The sequence below is a fragment of the Chamaea fasciata genome, unplaced genomic scaffold, assembly GCF_029207755.1.
Source record: "Chamaea fasciata isolate MVZ Bird 193981 ecotype frontalis unplaced genomic scaffold, bChaFas1.0.hap1 SCAF_3, whole genome shotgun sequence".
In the NCBI taxonomy this organism is placed as follows: Eukaryota; Metazoa; Chordata; class Aves; order Passeriformes; family Sylviidae; genus Chamaea; species Chamaea fasciata.
This window is the reverse complement of record NW_027094088.1, coordinates 114,003,349-114,025,997: the sequence shown is the minus strand read 5'-3', so window position 1 is coordinate 114,025,997 and position 22,649 is coordinate 114,003,349. Positions and strand designations below refer to the sequence as shown.

At 45.7% G+C, this 22,649-nt stretch overlaps 1 protein-coding gene and 1 long non-coding RNA gene across 6 annotated transcripts in view; one reads left to right on the top strand and one right to left on the bottom strand.

Moving 5' to 3' along the window:
- URB1 (URB1 ribosome biogenesis homolog) overlaps nucleotides 1–16,670 on the bottom strand; it is a 39,350-nt gene extending 22,680 nt beyond the window's left edge. Inside the window, exons 1-15 of the mRNA XM_066180274.1 lie at nucleotides 16,495–16,670; nucleotides 16,023–16,162; nucleotides 14,687–14,838; nucleotides 13,055–13,187; nucleotides 11,003–11,099; nucleotides 9,824–9,909; nucleotides 8,552–8,677; nucleotides 7,735–7,865; nucleotides 7,247–7,442; nucleotides 6,638–6,775; nucleotides 6,077–6,250; nucleotides 5,332–5,479; nucleotides 2,871–2,993; nucleotides 1,950–2,062; nucleotides 1,008–1,127 (exon numbers count right to left, since the gene is read on the bottom strand). Of these exons, the coding sequence (XP_066036371.1) occupies nucleotides 1,008–1,127; nucleotides 1,950–2,062; nucleotides 2,871–2,993; nucleotides 5,332–5,479; nucleotides 6,077–6,250; nucleotides 6,638–6,775; nucleotides 7,247–7,442; nucleotides 7,735–7,865; nucleotides 8,552–8,677; nucleotides 9,824–9,909; nucleotides 11,003–11,099; nucleotides 13,055–13,187; nucleotides 14,687–14,838; nucleotides 16,023–16,162; nucleotides 16,495–16,633 (2,016 nt within the window). The 5' untranslated portion in view covers nucleotides 16,634–16,670. The remainder of the gene's footprint in view (nucleotides 1–1,007; nucleotides 1,128–1,949; nucleotides 2,063–2,870; nucleotides 2,994–5,331; nucleotides 5,480–6,076; nucleotides 6,251–6,637; nucleotides 6,776–7,246; nucleotides 7,443–7,734; nucleotides 7,866–8,551; nucleotides 8,678–9,823; nucleotides 9,910–11,002; nucleotides 11,100–13,054; nucleotides 13,188–14,686; nucleotides 14,839–16,022; nucleotides 16,163–16,494) is intronic.
- Nucleotides 16,671–16,716: 46 nt separating this feature from the next.
- Nucleotides 16,717–22,415, top strand: LOC136287480 (uncharacterized). 5 transcript variants are annotated; one of them, XR_010720158.1, is made up of 7 exons: nucleotides 16,717–16,802; nucleotides 18,831–18,971; nucleotides 19,348–19,401; nucleotides 19,479–20,560; nucleotides 20,638–20,679; nucleotides 21,292–21,523; nucleotides 21,881–22,415. It is a non-coding gene; the product is annotated as an uncharacterized lncRNA (long non-coding RNA). The 5 variants fall into 5 exon arrangements; XR_010720161.1 differs by having other exon boundaries at nucleotides 19,348–19,661; nucleotides 20,498–20,560; XR_010720160.1 differs by lacking the exon at nucleotides 19,348–19,401 and having other exon boundaries at nucleotides 20,498–20,560.
- The last annotated feature ends 234 nt before the right edge of the window (nucleotides 22,416–22,649 follow it).

Below are 22,649 nucleotides of genomic sequence, written 5' to 3'. Positions count from 1 at the left end.
AGGCCGTCCATGTTCCCACTTGGCAAAATAATCCAAAACCACCAGAAAAATGGCACATTTTGAGCAGCTTTTGGTTGAGACAGTCATTACTGGGAGACCAAGTGAACCTGCCTTCAAGCCCTTGCAAAGGATCAGGGGCAACTAAACCCTAATTCAATCACTGCAACTTTGGTCTGGCAGACCGAATATTCCAATGGCACTCTGTGACTGGAGCTAAATGCAAAGATTCAACACACAAAGCTGGGTACAAATTTGTGTGCCATGAATACTGCAGGACACTGCATGAGGAGCCCTGTCCAGGGCCAGTACAGCTTCGTGGATTTTCTCTTGGCAGACCAGGTTGGTTGTATTTATTCCTAATGTAAATCTCTACCTCTACTTAGATAAGGTGCTAAAAACAACAGCCTCTGGAGTTGTGTGGACTTGTAGTTGACCAGTTTTCCTGAAAAGCTAAATAACTGATTTAAATGTACAGAAGGGGATTTTAATTAATTTTTAAGACATGCAGTACTCCTTACATCAAAGCTTGTATCAGACAGTAACAGAGAGGACTATTCTGCAGGGCCAGAGCAAACCAGCTAAAGCTTATGCAAGGCTGGAGTGCTGAAGTACAGATTAAATAAACAATGATAAAAAATAAAAATAAAAAACAATCTCTTCTTGATCAATGTCAAGACCTTCGCAGGCACAAACTACACCAATTTATTACAGTGTCAGAATTAATTCAGGCTAGGGAGATGGGCAAACATTAAAGACATTTTTCTTACTCTGTCATCAACTGGTGCAGGAAAGTCAGTTCACAGCATTTATTTCCATAAAATAAGCCATTAATAGCCAGTTATCTGACAGCAAATTCCAACAACAGTCACAGGAAAAAGGAAAGGAGACTCTGTCAACCACACAATCATGCAGTAAAGGTATCTGCTTTAAGAAAAAATTTTACAATCCTGGCATTTCAGACCAGTGGGATATAGTGAATATCCCGATATTTCAATTCAAATACGTACCTTGATGATTAATTGTTTGGCGGAAGTTTTCAGATGAGAGTGGGTACTTGTAACAAACATTTTCATCAGTAAATAGAAGACTGATTTTTCACCAGATAGCTTCTCTGTTTCAGAGATGTCCTACAAGAAAAATGTATTAGAATTCCTCTGCTACAGCAACACTGTATAGGACTATGTTGCACTGACAATGACATGCAAGGTAAGCGTGTTACTTTATAGACCTGCCCAAAAGTCCCAAGGCCAGAAACCAGTGGGATCATTCACACTACTTTGCAGTCAATGAGCCAGCATCGTTGCATTCATTTGCAAAATGTTTGCCCGAAAAGCGGAAGAAGACCGTAGTAACAGAAACCCCCAACTATTGAAAGGGCCCAAGACAAAGCAACTTCCCTCATCAATCATATTTCATTCCCTAATCATTCCATGTCTATCCCTGCTACCTCCTCAAAGCCAGGTCCACTCTTTTCTCCTGACGTGACAAGCCAAGTCTTGACAGAGTACTTATTTGACAAGCCTGCAGTAAAATAGAGCCGGGGCCCTGATGGCTTCCACTAATTATGGAGAGCATTAAAAAATGTTGGAATCCTCCTTGGGAAGGGGTGGGACGGCTCCCATCAGTAGCTCATTTCCCTGGTCTGCAGCTCAGGCTTTCCAGACAAGTGGAATCCAGCACACTCTTTCTTGTGAGGGAACATCTCCAGAGACACAAAGAGCTACAGCAACATCCTCCTCCGTTCATCAGGGAGGCAAAAAAAATGTTTTCCTTGTAAAAAACCTTCCAGCTCAGAAGGGAGTTTTCACTACTGCTAAGACTGTAATTCCTGCTGCTTTACAAAAGGGTCACCCCTAAAATGGCTGGACTAATTTAAAACTAGGCGATGCCAGAGGAAAACATTTGAGGACAACAGAGCAAGCAAACATAACTTTGCACCAGCCTCTTACCTGTACTCTGAACCAGGCAAACTTGTTGGCAGGAAGTTCCAAAGCCACTTTCAGGATATGGTGCTGCAGAAGAGGAGGGACCTCCTCCCGCAGGCCCTTTTCAGTGACGATACCTGAGGTGTGAAAGCAAGAAACAAACTTCACTTCGGTCCATCTGCCTGAGACTTCCGAACATTCCTGTTTTAGGGTTTAGAACACAACTGTGAGACAAGCCGGCAATTCACAGATCTTCATGTCATGGGATCCCCAGACACGCTGCAGCGAAGGCTGGCCAACCCAAGGCGGGAATCCAGCCCTCAGAGGGAGATTTCATCACCTAACCCCAGCACAAAGCACTGGTCGTGCATGGAAATATAAAATCTCTTCTATCAGTCTCAGCAACCTTGAAAAGCTGTGACCCACAGGCAGGACAAAGGATGGACAAACTGGAGAGCAAAATACAGAATTTAACTCAACAAATGCTTGTACCATGACAATATTAGCTCCAGATAATGGAACTTCACACTCATGTCTCTCCCTGCATCACCGTTATCACCAGCTCATGAATAACCTCACGTATTCTTGTGACAGGTCAGGGAGCTCTCGCAGTGCAATCAGAACCTGAGCTGCCCCCATCTGACCTGACATCAGCAGCACAAAGCACTGGTGTCTGAGCCTCTCGGAGCCTGTGTAGGATCTTTGTGGCCCTCATTCGAGAAACAACACCACATTTTAAAAAGTCACCACCAAGACAATCCAACAGTAAGTAAGACCAAATTATAAAAACTTAATAAATAATAAAAACATAAAAGAGAAACTAAAACGTGTTACTTTTAGAAAACAATTCTTTATCTCCACAGAAAAGCAAACCTTCCCTTCTGCTGTGGACTTTGTAAACAGCCAGAGAAAACACTGGAGGAAATACAAACCCCCATCACATACCTTTTAGCAGCTTGCTAAAATCAAAGTTGCTCTGTGCTACCAAGTGGGGCACAACCTTCTGATAAAGACATATGACCTGAAGCAGTGCAGCTTTCAGAAGCAGAGTCTCAGCATCATCTGAACCTAAACAAAATATTTCCATAATTAGCTTCCCCTTCCTTCACAGCAAGAGTGGAGTGTGGCACCTCCATTACCCAGCACGAGCATTACAAAATGCATTTCCAGCAGACTTGCCTAGGAAATTACCTGCCGTCTTCCCAACAAGAAGAATGAGAAAAACACCCACGGAATCCCCCGTTTCCTTCCCCACACCTTCCTGTATGAATACTTTCAAAACTAAATCCACTTATTCGGTGCTTAGATCGAGAGCTGCCGTTTCTAATTTGACTCACAAGTGCTCACACATATAAAGCACAACCTGAGCATCTGAATACTCCCTGTAAGAACCCCACCAGTCCCACTGCTGTTCAGTGCAGGGCTGAACAACAGGAAAAAGCGAAGGAAAGGACATGGTCATGCTGCCGATTTCTGGGCGCGCTACTTTTAGCTAATGTCAGGTAGGTTTGGCTGGGGAAGTGCACGAGACAGTACACTACAGTTTGTTGCAAATTTATTATTTCAATTTAAAATTTCTCTCTTTCCCCTTTCAAAATAAGACTTCTCAGCGTAAGCTTTTGGCAAGAGGCAGACAACGAATACCTGTCTGAGAGAAACAGCAACAGCACTTAATGCAACTGTTCACTTCCTAGGAAAAGCCATCTCAGGTATCAGTTGTAACATGAGGAGGCATAAAAGCTACTTGTTATCCAGTCATTAATAAAAGGAAGCGAAGTACATGGACCAAAACAATCAACACCTAACTTTTCCCTGTTAACTTCGTCTCCCTCAGGGAGCTAGAAAGAACTGGATGAATGCCATGGATAAACTTTGTTTGCCTGAGTCTCAGCTCCCATTAGAAAGGAATTCTCTAGAGGCCACTATGCAAATAAAGCTGTTAAAGGTGAACTGGGAGTAAGTGACAGCATGATGACCTCAGAATGTTGAGGAACTACAGCTGCAGTCCTACAGAACCTAGCTGCCCCACTGGTTTCCAAGCCTTGGACTGTCAGTGCTGACATTTTGCTGCCCAATGGGAGGCACAGAAGGATGTCCACTGAAAAACCTTTTGCTCCAGGAAGTGTCTCTGTGGAATATGCCCCTTGAAGGGCGAAACTGGTTTCAGATTTATCTCCAGCCTACAAGGAAAACTTCACAGGCCAGTGGCCAAGATGCAGACAATCCTGAAACTTCCCATCCCCTGCTGTGGGAAGCAGTGGGACTGTGGAAGTAAGCCCTTCTGGAGGGATCCTGAGTTTAAAAGAGGAAAACTGAAGCCTTCACTACATCCCTCTTCCAACGCTCACAATTCCACTCCTGTATTACGTCAAGACAAGCATTTGTGTAGCCACAGTAATTAACTGCTAAAAAAAATGACCTCCTGGTAAAATAACCTGGACAAACAAAAATCTCTCAAAAAATTATTTTTCAGGCATATGAGTGTCCCTGCGAGTTTTATTCTGTGGCTGCGAAACAGCCACCAGCATGGAAAGGTCAAGGGCAGGAGGGCTGAGTTCAACAGGAGGAAGAACAGAGCCCTGCAGCTGAGAAGGAACAGACCCATTCCACAGTGCAAGTGGAGAGCAGGCTGCCAGGGAAGGATCTGAAGGCCCCGGTGTCCTGATGTAAGGGAGCATCTCCTTCCCCTCCTCTCAGCGCTGGGGAGGCCAAACCAGGAGTGCTGTGCTCAGGCCTGGACTCCCCAGAACATGAAGACACTGGAGGGAGTCAGGCAAAGGCTCACAAAAATGCTGAAGGGACTGGAACATCTCTCCTGTGAGAAACGGCCGGGAGAGCTGGGACTGTTCAGGCTGAAGAGAAGGCTCAGGGCCACCTCATCAATATGTATGAACACCTGCAGTGAGGCTGCAAAGCTCCTCCCAGAAGCACCCAGCGCAGGAGCAGAGACACTGGGCACAAAGTGAAACACAGGAACACTCTGAGCACCAGGAAACACTCTTTGACTATGAAGGCGATCGAGCACCCACACAAGTTGCCTAAAGAGGTCCTGGGGTCTCCATCTTTGGAGATGTTCAAAAGCTGTGTGAACATGGACCTGGGTAACCACCAGGATTAGGCAGAGGTATCAGGCAAGATGATTTGCAGAGATGCCTTCCAGCCTCAACCATTCTGTGATCCTGGGACAGCAAAGTCAAACTGCTTAACCTTCCAGTAACAGTGGCAGCCTACACATTCAACTGTGTTTTCAGGCAATTCTAATGCCCTGAAGAAATGAACAAAGAAAGGGTGAGCAGTAAATACACAAGTGAGATCTGGATTCTGCTGAAGTGAAGGGTGGGATGAGGGTTTCACAACACCCATTCCCACACAGATAGGAAGCTGTAACTCCACCTGCTTTGCCTACCATGCTGCTCAGCAACTTCTGTCTCGGTCATTGCCCTCACAGTGGAGACATCACCTTCCTTTTTCTTTGCTGGGCTGTCACTGTGTTGTCTCTCTTGCTTCAGAAGGGACTGCCAGACAGCCACGATACTACTCATGTCCGGTAAAACCTAAAAGCAAAACGGGTAAATTGCAACAGCTCTCCTTTGTAAGACAAAGCTCCTGCGACAAATACATCCCCGAACACCCAACAGGAAGATTTGCTGCTCTTCACAAAGGTTGGAATTGACCTTGTGTGCAATCAGGGAATGACCTGAAATCAAGCAGTTCCACTTCTGCAGAACATAAGTACTGGAAAGAACATTTTACTGAAAAGGTTTCCTGTGAAAATTTTGTTGGGTTCTTCTTCCTCAAGGTATATTTTAAACTCAAGTGCTCCCTTGTTTAGTAAGTTCTGAGTAACCTCTGCGGGCTACATTGACTTGAACCAGGAAGAGAACTTGCTTCCTGGCCTTGAAAGGCATTTGCAGCACAAGAGCCATTAATGTTACAGATCGTCTCACCACAGAATTTTATTTGCATTCCTGTCAGACAGATGTGTCAGGAAACGTAAGCTCCTACCTCACCCTTTCATCCACAGCCTCCCCCAGGATACCGTCTCCTGGCTCCTAGGCTGCAACTACTTGAGGAGAAAGTACAGAGGAAAGCAGTTGTCTGCTGCCTGCAAAATGCCTCCTGTCAGCCCCCAGTTGTCTCTTTTTTTCTACCTTGCTGACAGCTTCTCTGTAGAGCTGCACAAACTCCTGCATTGTTGGCAGCGTGTAGATTTGTGACCTTTGCCAGGTTTCTTCAGACAAACAGTGCTCAATGTTCCTCAGGGCTCTTCTCAGCACCATGGATACCTGTGACAGGATGCTGTGCTTCACCACTGCGCTGGGCAACTAAAAGAAGGAAGTCAGTTAGAGACATTTCAGTGAATCCTGTTATGCTTTGCACAGAACCTGCACTTTGAATACGTTAAAACTGGACAATGAATTAATTATTTTCTAGGTCTTGGTTAGCAGTAAAGAATCCATAGGTTTTCAGATTCCCAGCCTAAACTACCACCGGACAGCGGAAGAACTGGTGCTTGTGAAAGGCACCTGGAATCAATATCAGCGGTTTTCATTCATTTTCCAGTGCTTTCCCAAGCCAGATTTCTGCTGGGGCAGACAATACAAAACACAGGTAATTAACCAACTAAAGAAATTTCTTAAATGATCAAACAGCAAAATCAAACAGTACTAACTGGAGAGAAAAGTCACTGAAATACCACAGACTGCTCTTACATTTAACCCCTGGGTGAACATTATTTTATTGCACACTGCAGGGACTGTTGTTACCATCACCATGGAAAGCAATCTGGGGAGAGGAATAAATTCTGAAGTCTTAAAAGACTTGGAGATCTCTGGTTGAGCCTCATAGATCTGAAAGAAAAGAAAGAAAAGAAAGAAAATTTATGCCCCATTGATACATTCCCAGAGACGACAGCTTCCTTCTTCTGGGGAGCATTATACAGAAGGATTTTGACTTGTCTGAAGTAACAGCATCATTAAATATCAGTTTTTAGGCAAAAATGCTAGAGCATCCTCTAGAGTCCTACTCAACTAAATGCACTCTCTGTATGCAACCAGCATTCCTGCTAAAGGCCAACCCTTTTCAAGAGATTCCAGATCCTACTTGATCATTTTAAGCTTAACAAATAGGCAGTGGAACACTCGGAAAGGACAGAACGCTCTTCTAGCTGAGCTTTGATGCTGCTGCCTCAAAAAATACATCACTGATGTGATGTCTTCCACTGTTTCTTACACCAAAATTCCTTCTTTCTCAGTTTAGTTAAAGTGTTTATAGAGCCTCCTGCTCTGAGCATGGTTTTTTACCATCATCCATACTCTTACCTTCTTGAGTAACTTCATGTTGTCCATCCAAGCAGACATCGCTCTAGGAACGAAGGAATAGTGGGTCTCCTTGAAGTATCTATTCAATAAATCTGGGCATACTTTGAAAATATTCACCATGAGGTCAGCAACCATTTCATCTTCTGTAGCAGTTTTTAAACCAAGCAGGAAGTGCAGAAGTACCAGATTTCCTCCCCTGTTGAAGACAAAAAAAATATTTTGAATAAGAAATCCTTATTTTGATACTTTATATGGGATGTGAACTCTGCAGCTTCTCTAACTGTTAATTGAAGGCAAGATCTCTCACCCTCCTGGCATAATTTCTGAGTTTGCACTCAGAGAAGTAAGAAATTAATTTACCTCCACGTTTTCTGCATGACAAACAGTGAATTAACACCACACATTTTAGGGCAAACACAATAACCAGTGAGGTCTCTTTTGCTTCTAGCAAAAATTCCATGCCCACTCCCAGCCGCACAGTGACTTACTTGCCAGAAGTTCCAAGACTCGGATCATAGAAGGTTATGCCATGTTTCAGAGAGCAGCAGAGGTCCATTAGGAAACTATGCACGAGCTCTCGTACCATTGCCTTTCCCACTTCCTCAGAACGTTGAGCCACCTTTAGAAACCAAAAAGGAGTAAAAAAGGCATATGAGATTTGACATCACAGGTATCAACTGCACTCTACATTTCATATGGCTCCTCTTAGGGAAATACTAAAAGAAAGTTTGGCTTCTGTTCAGATTAAGAAGAGAAGCTTCAGGACCTGAAGGTCCCTTCCAACCCAAACCATTCTGTGATTCTAAATTCCATTAACCTTCTAAATCTGGAACAACTCAAGATGCCTATGGATGAGGAGACTCTTGACAAATGTAGCTGGGAAATCATGAGTCATATGACTCACAGGGACTGCCAGGAACTGTAACAACTTAATCTTATTCAGAACTGAAATGTATGCTTATGAATGGGGTCAGAGATTTGCATAGCTCCAAGCAGACCCCTACTAGAAACAGATCTCCTCCAAAGGGTGTTTACAGTGTATCAGGATGGGAGTGGCGGGGTCATAAGCATCTAGTAGAGGAACACACGAGGGCAGACACAAGAGTAAAAAAATCTGTAGCCAACACCCAGTGAGAAGCAGCAGAAATTTGGGAGCTCTTTTTAAATAGGCTCAGTAGGTTCCTCTTTTTGAACTCGTCAAGCTCAGAGCCATTAGGAGCTGTTCCAAAAGCTGTGGGCTGCAAGAGGAGGGGTAAAAAACAGGCAGCAGAAGGACTAAGAGTAACAAAGAAATAATGACCAGACCTTTAAATCCTCAGGACTGACATCAGTAATCCCATTCCAACAGTACAGTGAAGCGATGTGAAGCAACACCTCTGCAGTGAAAAAACGCACCTTCTGCGTTTTACTGATACTTTTATTATGAACCACCTAGAAATGAGAAAAAAGCAAACTCTTCTAGTTATTGCAAGTTATGACAAAATCATGGCAAAATAGCAACACACTTCATTCTTCTAGCACACACAGAGCTGGCTTTCCTCACCAGGGCAGAAGAAAGGGTCTGCCTGTCCTGTCAACACTTCTCTCACATGCTCCTGCTCCACTTGGACCCTACACCAACCTCGGCAAGCCCTGCACACGCTGGACAGGACAGATGTCCACGTTCGGCTGAGGAGCACAGATCATGTTTAGAGCATCACAGCCACAGACTACAACCACGGGAACCTGGGAGCAGACGTGGTAAAGGCTACTACAAAGAAAGTTTGAATGAAAGGGAATACACAGCCAAAGAAGTTCCTCAAAAGTTCTTCTACTGTGTTTTACTGCTGGCATTGCTTTAATTCTTATTTTTCTTGCTAGGCTGAAAGAGTCATACAGTGTGCTGGGGTCCACCAATAACCTAACGGCCCATGATAAATGATTCCCATACCGGAAAAGCTTCATTTGAAAAACAAAGTTTTCGAGGAGGTTTATTTTACATTTAAATGGTAGCTTTTTTTATTCTCCTTCTTTTTCATGTTATTGCAACAGCAAAATGAAAGAACATTTTTGTTTTTAACTGGTCAGTTGTGAAAAGCCCAAGTCTGAGGCAGGCTCTTATGGCTACACTCTAAATTTGAAACTATTTCTTCTTCACTCCCTCAACTGCTCATCCAACAGCTTCTGCAACATTGCTACAGTAGTTCAGAACAGATATTTTAAAAAAACAGATACCGGAGCTAAAAACATTTTTAAAGAAATAAAATACATCTCAGGTGCAGCTGCTCTACAAGCAACAAGTGCATCTCAGGGAATAGGCAGGGCCATGCTCAGAAGGTGACAGAGCACAGGAAAGGCAGCCACCACTAAACCAACTCTCACACCCTTCAGCAATTCCTGCTTCCCTTTTTTCAACCCTGAGACAGTAATATAGCCAAGCTACCAACCCCCAACACATATTATCAGTCACAGACACTGCAGCAGCACACTGCCAGCGGCCCTAAGAACTGAACACTGCGAGAAATCACTGCAAAACCGTTTCCAGTTGTGAGGAAAATAGAAAACATGAGGCAACACAGTTTCAAGGGTGTATCATACCTTAGTTCTCAGTGTGGAGAGTAACAAATTGACAGTAGAAACTCTGTCTTCCTTTATTTCAGAGCGAAGAATATCTGGAATGAAATCTAAGAGGACATTTCAAATGTTAAGTCAAAATGTGAAAGCTCTTTTCATACTAAAATGCTTCAGGGAATTCACACCCACTCCTCTTCCTTCTCACATTATTTATCCTGCTGTTACATTCCAGGATGAACCAAAAGGCAGCAAGCAGAGCTCAGAAGGATGATGTGTCTGACTACGGTGATGAGCAACTGAGGCTGCCAAACCTAGTCTCATCCTGACTGGCTAATTTGCCCACTTGCTGATTAACACTGCTACAGCATCTGTCAACTTTAAACACATTTTGGGCCCTGAAATATTCATATTCTTCCCACTAAAGCACTTGTAACTGTTTCACTGAGTGATTCTCAAATGTTTGGAGATCCCATCTCCAACCACATGTATCATCCTTTGGCTCACCTGTGCACCCCAAAGTTAGACAACTTCAGTTTAGAGAGAACTCAGGGCTCTCACAGGGGAATGAAAGCCAGCTGTACTGACTGGGCCAGGGTGTGCAATCCCCAGCCTGAAAGAACGGAACAATTGCCAGCACCTGAAGAAAATCAGCAGCACTGGACAACTGCAGCCAGTTCTCAGTCCCCTGTCACTGGAGAAATAACCTGCTGCCAGCTAATGGCTTAAGGACCTTTTTTTAAGCAATATTTCTACATCCCTCCTGAATTCTCTCGTAACTTTACCAAGGGTCACAATTCACAGGGCAGAAAGGCAACTCAAGCACACACTTTTCAAAAGAAAATCAATGCAATATATCCACTGTTACTGTCTTATGAGCAAGACTGGAGGCCAAGACTGAATTTTTTTATGTTTATTGACTCTATGACCTCAATGTTTTATATTTATTTATATTTAATTTTTTTTTTAATCTGTGTCACCAAAGACTTTCTATTTTCACAAAGTTTTAGCAGTTAGCGTATTGCTCTCAAGCAGAAGAGGCTTATTTACTACACTACCAAAGAAGTTTAAAGCTTTTCAGGTAATAGGATGAAAATATATATATTTTGCTTCTCATTAGTGCTCTCTACCTGGTTTGCATTTTAATTAGGTCATGTAAATGACCGTGCCTTAAAAAACAAAAACCCAAATACAATTATGAAGTACCTTTTAATTCCAGCACCTGTGCCAAGACTGCATTGTCACCAGCAATGAGAAAGGAGAGAGCAAACTGAATATAGGCCATGCGGACATCTGTTCTCCCCTGGAAACATAAAAATGTAAATATAAAATTAAAAAAAAAAAAAAAAAAAAGTTGTCAGCACACAGGCTGTACCCAACTGCAGAATCAATACTGCAACTGCTGATTACCTGTACCAGTGCCACAAATGGGTAAAAGAAACAACTTCTGTAAACATGCTGCATGCAGCCACAGAGCCACATTTACATGCAATACATCCACAGTGTATTCAGCTAAAACACTTCTGGCATGAAGCAGATCACTTTTACCTAAAAAGGAAAATGTGCTAGTTCACGTGCTCTTCAATACTGGAGATATGAGACCAGGCCACAGATTTAAAGAAAAAGGAAACATGAACAGCAGTTTCATGCCAAACCCTGCATCACTGAACCTCCTCACTTGTGCCCTGCTTGGTCAGATCACAAAAATGCCCATTAAAAGGGGCAAGTATAAAACTACCAACTCAGGCACAGTGGAAGCAGCGACACCCTGACCTGTAACAGCACCACAGGATATGAACAACGGATCACGGAATGGTTCGAGTTGGAAAGGATCCTAAGGATCACCTCATTCACCTCCTGCCATGGGCAGAGATGGCTTCCACTATCCCAGGGTGCTCCAAGCCCTGTCCAACCTGACCTTGGACACTTCCAGGGACAGGGCAGTGACAGCTTCTCTGGGCAACCTGTGCTGGACAGCGTCTCACCACCCTCATGGCCAAGAATCTCCCCCCAATATCCTATGTAAATACACCCTCTTTTAAAAAAAACCTCATCCCTCATCCTATCACTACACTCCCTGACAGAGTCCCCCCATGGTTTACAATTTTTTATAAACCTGCTGTGCAAAATAATCTGCATGTAAAGATGATTCTGAGTAGGCAAAAGATAAGGCAGCAGGGACTCATGAAAAGGCTGAAAGAAGAAATAAAGAGAAACAAACAAAAAACAAACAAAAGATTTTGCTGGAAGCTTTGGGCCTGGTATTTTTGTGGTAAAAACTCACCTCTGATAACCAGCTGTGACACAATTTCATGGAAAGCTGTACAAGAGTAAGACCTTTTGGATGCTTGTTTCCTTGTACCTTCCTCGAGTACTTAAGCAGCTTGTGGTCAAAAGACTACACCCAAGCATTCAAAATTAAGGGTGGAGGTACTCCTGCAGACAACTCCTGCAGTGAGGTCAAAACTCGAGGAATCTGACAGTTCTGGAACTATAAAAGGTGGTTCCAGGGAAAAAGGGATGTGTTTGGGGTTTTGCCTTCCATTTGATTGCTTAATAAAGAAAACATCTGGATTTTCACCTCAGATGGCACAAACCTAACACAAACTTACACATTCACTCTGCAAGTAATCTTTAAAATCTAGAAACAATATGTCAACATTGCAAACAATACTGGATTAATTTTATACTTGCATTTGGAATGACACTTAGATATTCTTGTTCTGGTTTGGGTCAATCCTGACTATTTTTAGCAAACAGGGAGGGAACAAGAGGTAGTTTTTTCAGGAAAAAGAGGAGTGACTTCTTCCCCTCACTCACATATTCCTCTTAAGGATTTCCACTTAGAGATTATTTGGATTATTTTGTTTTTCCTTTAAACACAATTACCCTGCATTAGTACTGAGCAATAACCCCTTTTAACTTCCATTTATTGCAGTGGGACCAAACCACAAAATGACTGACTAGTTTCCAGGACTGTACTATCACTTTCACTCTGTTTTAGACACCAGAAGGACAGTTCACAGAAACTGTACATTTATGTTTCTCCACAGCTCGTTGGCAACACGTAAGGCATTTTCATGTGTCCAGTTAGGCACAGTCAAGGACTTCAGCCTGACACAGGACAGGAAGGGAGAGTTAAGTTCTTGCAGATGAAAATACAACAAACATTGGCAACAGCTTTGTTCCAAATAGTTAGCTAAAAATGCTGGTGGAGCCATGGCATAGCATTTCATTGCATGCAGCACTTTAATTTACCTTCTTGGATCTTTTTTTCAACAATCCAGGCAGGTATTTGTTATTGAAATCGAAATGACTATATACATCCCTTGCTGAATCCGGGCCCTGAGCCACCATTGCTGACAGCAGTGTAAGGCACCCCTGGCTCACCCTAAAAAGACAAAGCAGAGGGAAAACCTGCAGGTTATTTCCAGGATCATGGTTATACTAATCACCAAACCAACAGATTAAAACTTCAAGAGAAAATAGAAGGGAAGTTAAATAATCAAAGTAATTATTTTAGGCACTAATAACAGCAGCTGGGAAAGAGGGGTGAGGGAAGAAGGGAGAAGGAAATGCCTTTTTATATTCTTCCCCAAAATTAAGCCATAAGGTGAGGCTGGATATTCCCTTTATCAAGTAGTTTAAAAGGGTGAAAGTGCCAAAACGAACAACTTTAAGATGACCTGTTCATGGCAGTGGGGCTGGACTACGCAAGCCTTAATTATGATTCTATGAACTCCTAAATTCATAGAGGTCTGCCATTTATTTCAAGAGGAATACACAAGAGGACAGCAGACCTCCATTATCTGAACAGCCACTACCATGAACAGATTTGTAACCTGTCCATCGTGCATCTGTCATGGACAATCTGTAAAAAGCCGTGTGGTTCAAGCAGAGATCCCATCTAGACATCCAATAAAGAAAATCCCTCTGCACATCAAAGAAGTTGCACAGAAAATGCAGAGCCTCTCCCATCAGAAATCTGCAGCCCCCTCTGTGCAGGTTCTAGAAGGATTCCTCCAGAACCTGCAATCTTTAAACATTTCATCAGAAGTGCACATCTTGCACGGCCTAAAAATTTGTTTCCAGATTACATATTTAAGATTCTTTGTCAGGTTAAAATGCCTGCTGCAATAAGATCAACTGCACAGCTCAGGAAGCACAACTGTGTCTATGAACTAGGCAAGCAGAGAAAAGATTTTCCAGTTCTGCTCAAAGACTGAAAGATGAGTCATTTGCATCGGACAAGTCCATTTCAGTATTTTTTTTTTTCTGCTTTCCTCCTCCTCCTCCCAGGTTTGAACTGAAATGTGTCTGGTATTTGCAACTTCTTTCCCCATCCACAGGAGCATGAGAAATTGTTTGGTCTGGACTAAATAACAACAGTTATTGAACAACCTAAAACGACCTCAGATTTAAGAGACTGAAAAAATTACAGAAAAGCCAGTCTTAAAGAGAAAAATCCATTATAAACCAGGCAACCTGACTCCAAAAAATACAGGGAAACAAAGAACTCAAGAGCAGCTCTTTTTGCTGTCACAGGAAGACTGCCCAGCCCTGTTCCACGCAGTACATTCCACCCCACAAATCAAGCAGCAATAAAGTAAGAGGACTCAAGGTACCACCAGTGTTAGCTCTCACCAGGGCAGGCCCAACCGATGAAAACTACACCTTCAGGAAATTATTCTATAGCACTGGATTGTATGATGCATCAGAGCTTTCACTTTGCAAAGACTTCCACAGGCAATTATTTTATGACAAGTGGAAAAGGATTATTAAATAAAGGTGGATTATTAGCAATAACTCAAGACAAATTTTGCAATGTCCAGTACAGTCCCTCCAGATCAACTGACAAAGATTCTCCAGCAGAGCACCAAGAAGACTTACTTGTGATTTTCAGAATACAAAGCAGCATAGACCAGTCTCATATAGGAATGAATCAACTTTTTGACAATGTTCATTCCCACAACAGAAAAATGTGAGAGGTCGCTGGCTGTCCTCAGTAAAATGGCTTCTAGAGCTTGAAAGACTAACAGCATCTGCCGGATAAAAAAGTATGTTAGTATCTGACAATATCAGGTAAGACTTGAAATTATTAGCTGAGCAAATAGTAATAACCACCATCAATAAAGAGTAACCCCACCCCAAGAGGAAAGCTTCCACACACGAAAGTGACATTAACTTCTAGATTCTCTCCCAAATTAATGCTTCCTCTCTGAAAAGATCACTTTGGAGAGCATGTAGTTTCAAGGAATCAGCGCTTCAAGAGATGCCTACTCCTAAGTGGACAACAAAAAACAAAATGCGCTGGAGAAAAACACTGGGGCTGTTCCGGTCTTGCAATTATTTCCCTGCAGAGGAATCCAGAAACCACACAGCACTGGGCTGCGCCCACTACAAACACCAGCCCCTGTGAGCAATAGGATATTGAGAGAAGGCTGACACTGAACACGACACAGATAAAAATGATACTGGAAGACAAAGAATAGCAAGCAATGGTTAAAAAGCCACACAATACAGTACTATGTTGTAAGCAGTCAGCAATGCTGCACCAGCATTCAGAGTGAAAAATTACTGAACTCTTTGTTCATTCCTCATATTCTGATGAGGATAAATTGTGTCCAGCTAAAATAAGAAAAATGAGGTCAACTTTACCAGCAGCTTCCTAAAAATACTGATATATCAGGGAGATACCTAAAAACATTTTCTTTCACTAGACTACTTTTGTTTTGCTTTCTTAACTGCTTTTATTGATCCCCTTATTTCCTAAAAGATCTTTTGATAACATTTAAAGAACCTCAACAGCTTGATTTGGACGGGACGATTGGCTGTGTGTGTCATTAAATCCAGGAACATCTATGAACTGAAAAGAGCATCTCCCACTCGGTAGGTGCTTCTGCCACTGCTACTTCCAGAAAAAAAGAAAAAAACCAAACCAAAGCCATATTCAATTATCAGAGTTATCTACACCACAAAGCATTTATTCACAGAACCACAGAGTATCTTGAGCTGGACCCACAAGGATCATCCAGTCCAACTCCTGGTCCTGCACAGCCACCCCAACAGTCCCACGCCTGACAGCGCTGCCCAAACCTTCCTGAAGCTCTGGCAGCCTTGGCCACTGTGACCATTTTCTGGCAACCTTTTGTCGCTTCTTCTCCAGGGTGGGATTGTTGGGACTGCAGCCGCCAGTCCCTGAATTACAACCCCCTGTCCAACTTACTTCACTTTCAGGCTTCCTTTCTCCATCGAGAAGCTTGAATATCTCAGCACACTCCATGGAAATTTTCACGTATCCCTCCACGACATCGTACACTTGGGCCGATGGCAGCGTCCTGGCGACGGACACGAACGTCTCCAGCCCTGCAAAGGCGCAGCGTCAACCCGGGGCACCGGCGCCCCGTGCAGGGCCCGCTGCGGCCCGGCCGCGACCCTGAGGGGCCGAGCGGTGCCATGTGCGCCAGCCCCGCCAGCAGCAGCGCCGGTGCCACCCACCCCCTGCGACGTGCCCCGGGACAGCCGCCTCCGCCCGGGACGGCGCGGCCGCCTCAGCCCGGCGCGGCGCGGCCGCCTCAGCCCGGGACGGCGCGGCCGCCTCAGCCCGGGACGGCCGCCTCAGCCCGGCGCGGCGCGGCCGCCTCAGCCCGCGGCAGCCGCCTCAGGGCGCGCCTTTCCCGCCACGCAGAGCCCCTCACCTTTGGCGGCGGCCGCGGGGTCCCGCAGCAGCGCCTTGAAGCGGGCGCCATTGAACTCCTCGTCCCGCGGGCCGCAGGCGCGCTTGGCCGCAGGCTCCCCGCTCCGTTCGCCGCGCTCCCCGCTCCGCTTCCCGGCCATGCCCGATTCGGACCCGGCTCGGCTCCACCCCGGAATCGCCGCTGCTCCCGCAGGAAGGGGCGGGCGGAGTGGGAGCGGCAGCGGTCCGGGGACATCACGTCCTGGGCAGGGTGGTGCTCCTACGATCCCGCCCCGGCCTAGGTGGGCTTGCCCAGAGACCAGTGCTCAGGTGAGCAAAAAGAGCTAAAAATAGTTATCATGGAACGGCACAGAATCCCCCTCTGGTTCACAAACTCAGAGTGTGCAAAGCCTGTTTTTATACAGTTTTTGGGCTTGGGCAACCGATTACGTCATGGGTTCTTTGTGTGTATGATTCTTGATTCATAATCATCTAGGGTCTTTTACGGTTGCAAGTCAGGTGAATAGTTTTTTCCGGGGAGACAGAAGCTTTTGTCCGGGTTTGCTGGAACCGGGTATTGAGATGTATGTCCTTGACGAGAGTCGGGATGATGGCTGTGGGGCGCTGAGCACTCGGCTGACGGTGGCTGATGGCGGTGCTCAGCTCCATCAGCCAGGGGTCACACCCTCCTTTCTCTCGGGAGTGGGTGATTCTCGGTTTCCTGGCAGAGGAATGTTTCCCAGGAATCCCACATTCCTTAGGCCTAAGAATATGACTTTATACAGTGTATTATTATAAACACGAATTAATTCCTAAACATCTACTACGTCCATGAAGGAGTGAGAATTTAGCGAGGTCCGGGGATAGGGATGGGGGGCTGTGCCTCAGTTTCCGCAGGAATGGGGCAGCTCCAGGAAGCAGCGGGAATTTTGCGGGGGGGGGAATCCCAGGATGAGCGTGGGGCTGTGCCTCGGTTTCCCCAGGAAAGCTCCAGGAAGGAGCGGGAATTGGGGGGTCCCAGGATGAGGGGGGAGAGTTGTGCCTCAGTTTCCCCTGGAATGCTGCCGCTCCAGGCAGGAGCGGGAATTCGAGGCGTAAATTTTGGTGGGGGATCCCAGGATGGGAGAGGGGGGCTGTGCCTCAATTTCCCTTGGAATGCCACAGGTCCATGAAGGAGCGGGAATTCGGGGTGGTAATTTGGGGAGGTCCCGGGATAGGGACGGGCTGTGCCTCAGTTTCCCCAGGAATGGGACAGCTCCAGGAAGCAGCGGGAATTTGGAGGGGAGGGGGGGCGGGCCCCAAGGCGGGGGGTTTGTGCCTCAGTTTCCCTCCTGGAATGGGGCAGCTTCAGAAAGAAGAAGAAATTTGGGGGTGTCCCAGGATTGGGGGGAGGGGAGTTGCGCCTCAGTTTCCCCTGGAATGCCGCAGCTCCAGGCGGCAGTGGGAATTTAGGGTGGGAATTTGGGGGGGGAATCCCAGGATGAGCAGGGCTCTGTGCCTCAGTTTCCCCAGGAAAGCTCCGGGCAGGAGCGGGAATTTGGGAGATCCCAGGGTGAGAGGGGGAGTTGTGCCTCAGTTTCCCCAGGAATTCTGCAGCTCCAGGCAGAAGTTGAAATTTGGGGCAGGAATTTGGGGGGGTCCCGGGATAGGGATGGTGGGCTGTGCCTCAGTTTCCCCTGTGATGTGGCAGCTCCAGGAAGGAGCGGGAATTTGGGGGGGGGGACGGTTCCAGGATGAGGGGGATGGGCTGTGCCTCAATTTCCCCAGGAATGTGGCAATTTCAGGAAGGAGCGGGAATTTGACACGTGAATTTGGGGCGGGGATTTGCGGGGAATCCCAGGATGAGGGAAGTTGTGCCTCAGTTTCCCTTGGAATGCTGCAGCTCCAGAAAGAAGTGGGAATTTGGGGTGAGAATTTGGGGGATCCCAGGATGGAGGAGCTGGGGTGGTTGTGCTTTAGTTTCCCCCACGAAATGCTGCAGCTCCAGGCAGGAGTGGGAATTTGGGGGATCGCAGGATGACGGGAGGGGCTGTGCCTCAGTGTCCTGATGATGCTTGTATCACCAATCTGTTCTGTTTGTGCTGTATATTGAGTTCTCTGCCTTTCAGACTGGTTCTGGGGGCCAAGCAGGGAAAGAAGAAGCCCGCAGTTTGTTTTGAGTAAACAGCCTTCACTCCTCTGCTTTTTTTTTTTTTTTTTTTTTTTTTTTTTGGCACAGACAGTGGCCAGAGAGAGAACTTTTTTTTGCTTTTAGTTTATTTAGCTAGCTGAGGCAAAGAAGCTTCCTGAACGGCTTTTTTTTTTTTGTTTTCCTTTTCCTTTGGACTGTTTGAATCTGCTCTGGACTGAAAAACCCAGAGGAGGACCAAGAGCTGGCACCTGCGGCCCACCGGGGCCTGGACCTCTGGAGGGCCTGGGACTGGTGAGAGACTCAGAGCTGAGCTACACCCACGGCAAGGACTTCCTCAGTTTTGCCATCTCTCTTTGGAGCAGCGAGAGGTTTCATTGTTTCATACTATTCATTCTTTATGCTTGTGGGCATTTTGTTTGTCAAATAAATAGTTTTCTCCACTTTTCCCCGAGGAAGATCTTTTCCCAGACAGGCTGGGGGGAGCTCTGTTTGCTCCACAGAGGAACCCCATTTGGAGGTTTCCTCCCAGATTTGCCCTAAACCAGGACAGATGGCTACAAGCTCTTCAGAAGAGACAGGAAAGGGACGAGGGGTGGAGGGGTGGCTCTTTATATTAGGAAGGCTTTTGATGCCATAGATATTATAACTAGTGATGATGAAGATGAATGCATATGGGTAAGAATTAAAGGGAAGGCCAATAAGGCTGACATCCTATTGGGAGTCTGTTATCATCCATCCAACCAGGAAGAAGAGGTGGACAACCTATTCTATAAGCAGCCTGGGCATTCTTAGGAGACAGTGAGTAGCAGAATTGCTGGGTTTTGGCCAATGTGCTGCTAAGATCATGCTTTGATGTTTGGATATCTTTATGGTAGCTGACTAAGGGACAGCAGCCCAGCGACAGCGGGAATTTCCCAGAAGACGAGGTGGCCTTCTTTCACACCCAACCTGGATTCTCATCCCCAGACATCTGAGAGATAAGTCAAGGGCTATGACACAGAGAGAGGATGAAAGTGGGCTGCTGGATTGGGACTTGCTAGGAGGAGTTTTTGAGTCAGGTTTGGAGATGGGGATGTCCAAGATGTGAACCCTTAAGGGGAAAGTCTCACTTTTGATCACAATGCTGAGGTGTGCAGGGCAGACCAGACCCAGGGCATGTCGTGTCACTGTTGGGCACTCTGTCTTTTGGGCATCTCATCTTTCATGTCTTTTGCCACAGCCCTTCAAGGGGCCTATCAAAAATCCTGGCATCGGTCTTAGCATTTCTGATCTCTACGTTCCTCAGCCTGGCGCTGAGACCATTGAACCTTTGACTCAGGAGCTCAGATGGGCATCAGAATCGCATCTCTCTTCACAAGCATCCAGTCCAATATCTTTTCAGGTCTTGTTCTGAGCTGTATCAACAGCTGTGCACCGCCACAGTCCAGTCCAGCAGGTTAGGTCTTGTGAGAGCGTGAAGATAGGCAGAGGATTCTGACCGTAGGATTCTCGGGCATCCATCTCTGCGTCTCTTGGGATAAGTCATCCCGATGGCATCTTGTTCCTGCAGGGTTCTCTGAGCCTGGCCAGCTCACCTTCCGTCTCACCTCGGTCATCTCATTCCGAGTTCTCTGGACCCTCAGGGTCATTCTTCTTGCCAGAGTTTTCTGTCCCTGTTGTGTCCCCTCGTTTGTCCTGTGCTGTGTCACGGGTGTTGGTGTGTGTTTGGCCGGGAGCTGCTCTGCCTTGCTGCTCAGTCTGGGTGTAGGGGTACGAGGGTAATAGTGCCGGGGGCTTGAAATTTGTGATGTGGGGTGTGGTTAGACTGTAGAGGGTATTCCTAGATTGCCACAAGATGTCTGGGGCTGTCAAGTTATCCTGCAACCCTTTGACTCTTGTCCTAACTTTGTTTCAGATGCAGAGGGATAAAATCCATGGCAGCGTGCTCCATCCTGGGTGAGGGGGCTCCCCCGAGAAGGTCAGTCACCCTTTGTCTTTGCAGGACAAGTGTAATGGTGGCTGTGTTACAGCTCTGTTCTTTGTCTTTATTTTTAGGAAGTAAAGCAGGGTATCAGCAGTCAAGGTGAAGTGGGCAAGGTGAGCAGTGACCAGTGGACAGCAGCGGTTGCTATTGCTCAAGTCTCACTTTCTGGTGCAAGTCTAAATATATTCTCTCATTTCCCCTGTCTATCCACCAGTTTACTGAATTCACGAACTCCCACTTTGAGTCGAGCCCAAACCACTGAGGCAAAGGAATCCCCTTTGTCTGTCTGGCCAGGTTGGATTCTCAGACAAAAGCTCCCCTTACTGTAATTCTAGCAATCTATAAACACAACCTCTGTGCCTAGAGTCACAACTAAGGCCCTTAGTAAAAACTTCCACTCTTCTTTGCCAGATTAGTCCTGTCCCTTGTCTGTTCCCAATCCTCTTCCAAAACATCCACGTCCCAGCTCCCAAAACTAATCAGCTCTTTCAACGATCCACTTTTACTATTCCACTCAGCATGTGCTGCACTTACAACTTTTGACACGAGATGGCAGTTTTTCCTCAAAAATGCACCACAGCTCCCAAACACAACTCCCAAACACAAAACACAACAGAACAAACATCCCTTCCAGGCAAACCAGCATCACAATGTCATTACTCCCGCGGGAAACACTCACAAACACGCTGTCCTAAAGCGCTCAACCTGTGTATCTCAAATCCCAGAGCAGAGAGGCCCGAACAGCGAACGCCGCCCTCACGGCCTCTCCAGCTCCGGACGCTTTCCGCGTGAGCGCCGGTGTCACGGTAAATACCGTCCGCCGGTCACCGCAGTAATGCCGCCGCCATCGCAGCGGGGAGGGGTGCCTTTTGATTAAAGGAAATTAAACCGTTCACACAAGATACTGCGCTATCAAGGGCTTCGAGCATGTGCCCCACTTGCTTCTGTAGCAAATAGGTATGATTCGTGCTGACAAAATTGAAACAGTAATCAATATTTTGAAAACAAATAGTTAAAAATGCAATGCCGGGGGGGGGGGGGGGGGGGTGGTTCTGCCCCGTTCTCCTGCAGATGTTCAATAAAGAGTAGAAAACAGGAAGGAACTAAGATAAGACTAGCTAAATTTATATGGGAGACAGGAGAATTTGGAGGAACTCCAGAAAAATTGTTAATTACATGAGATTTATTGCCTTAATGTTCAAACATGGTATTCGCTTATACAATATGTGATAGATATGGTAGGATTAATTCGTGTTTTCTTTTTACGATACTTTATAAAGCTATATAGAGTTAGTCTGTGTGTTACTGTATCAGGTTTTAAGCCTAAGGAATGCAGGGTTCCGGGAAGACATTCCTCGGCCGAATAGCAGAGAATCTCCCATCACCGAAGGAAAGGAAGGCACCACCCATGGGTGATGGAGTTGAGCGCTGCCATCATCGGCCACCGGCCAAGCGCTCAGCGCCCCAAATCCATCATCCCAATCTCATCAGGGACATACATCTCAATACCTGGTTCCAGTAAACCCGGACATAAGCTTCTGTCTCCCCGGAAAAAACTATTCACCGAATTCACATCCAAATAGGAAACCATAAGAATATGAATCGAGGACCATATTGCATAAAGAACCGATGAAGTAATCGGTTGCACAAGCCCAAAAAATGGGGCCCTGCACACTCCGAATTTGTGAACCAGAGGGGGATTCTGTGCCATAGGGGCAGGATCTTCAGTTCACTCAGCACCGATTCCCAGAATCGGAACTGAGCTTTGGTTGTGGTTTTATCGGGGTTTTTCTATTTCTCAAATTCTTGATTTTGTTTTTATTAATAAATTTGTTATTAATATTTTTAATTCACCGATTCGGCTTATCATTTATAACAAATACAAGCTTAATACGCATGTGTAATTAGAAAGGTTAGTAAAAGGACACGTGAGGAAGATGAGAAGCCTTACTCTGCTGACCCTCAAAGGTGGTGAGACCCCCTAGAAAGTGATGGTGGAGCATGCGTAGTAAAGGCAGTGATGAGGGCAGTGATGTAGATTTTACAAATCGAAAATAGGAGGAGGTGGGTGGTGACACACAGT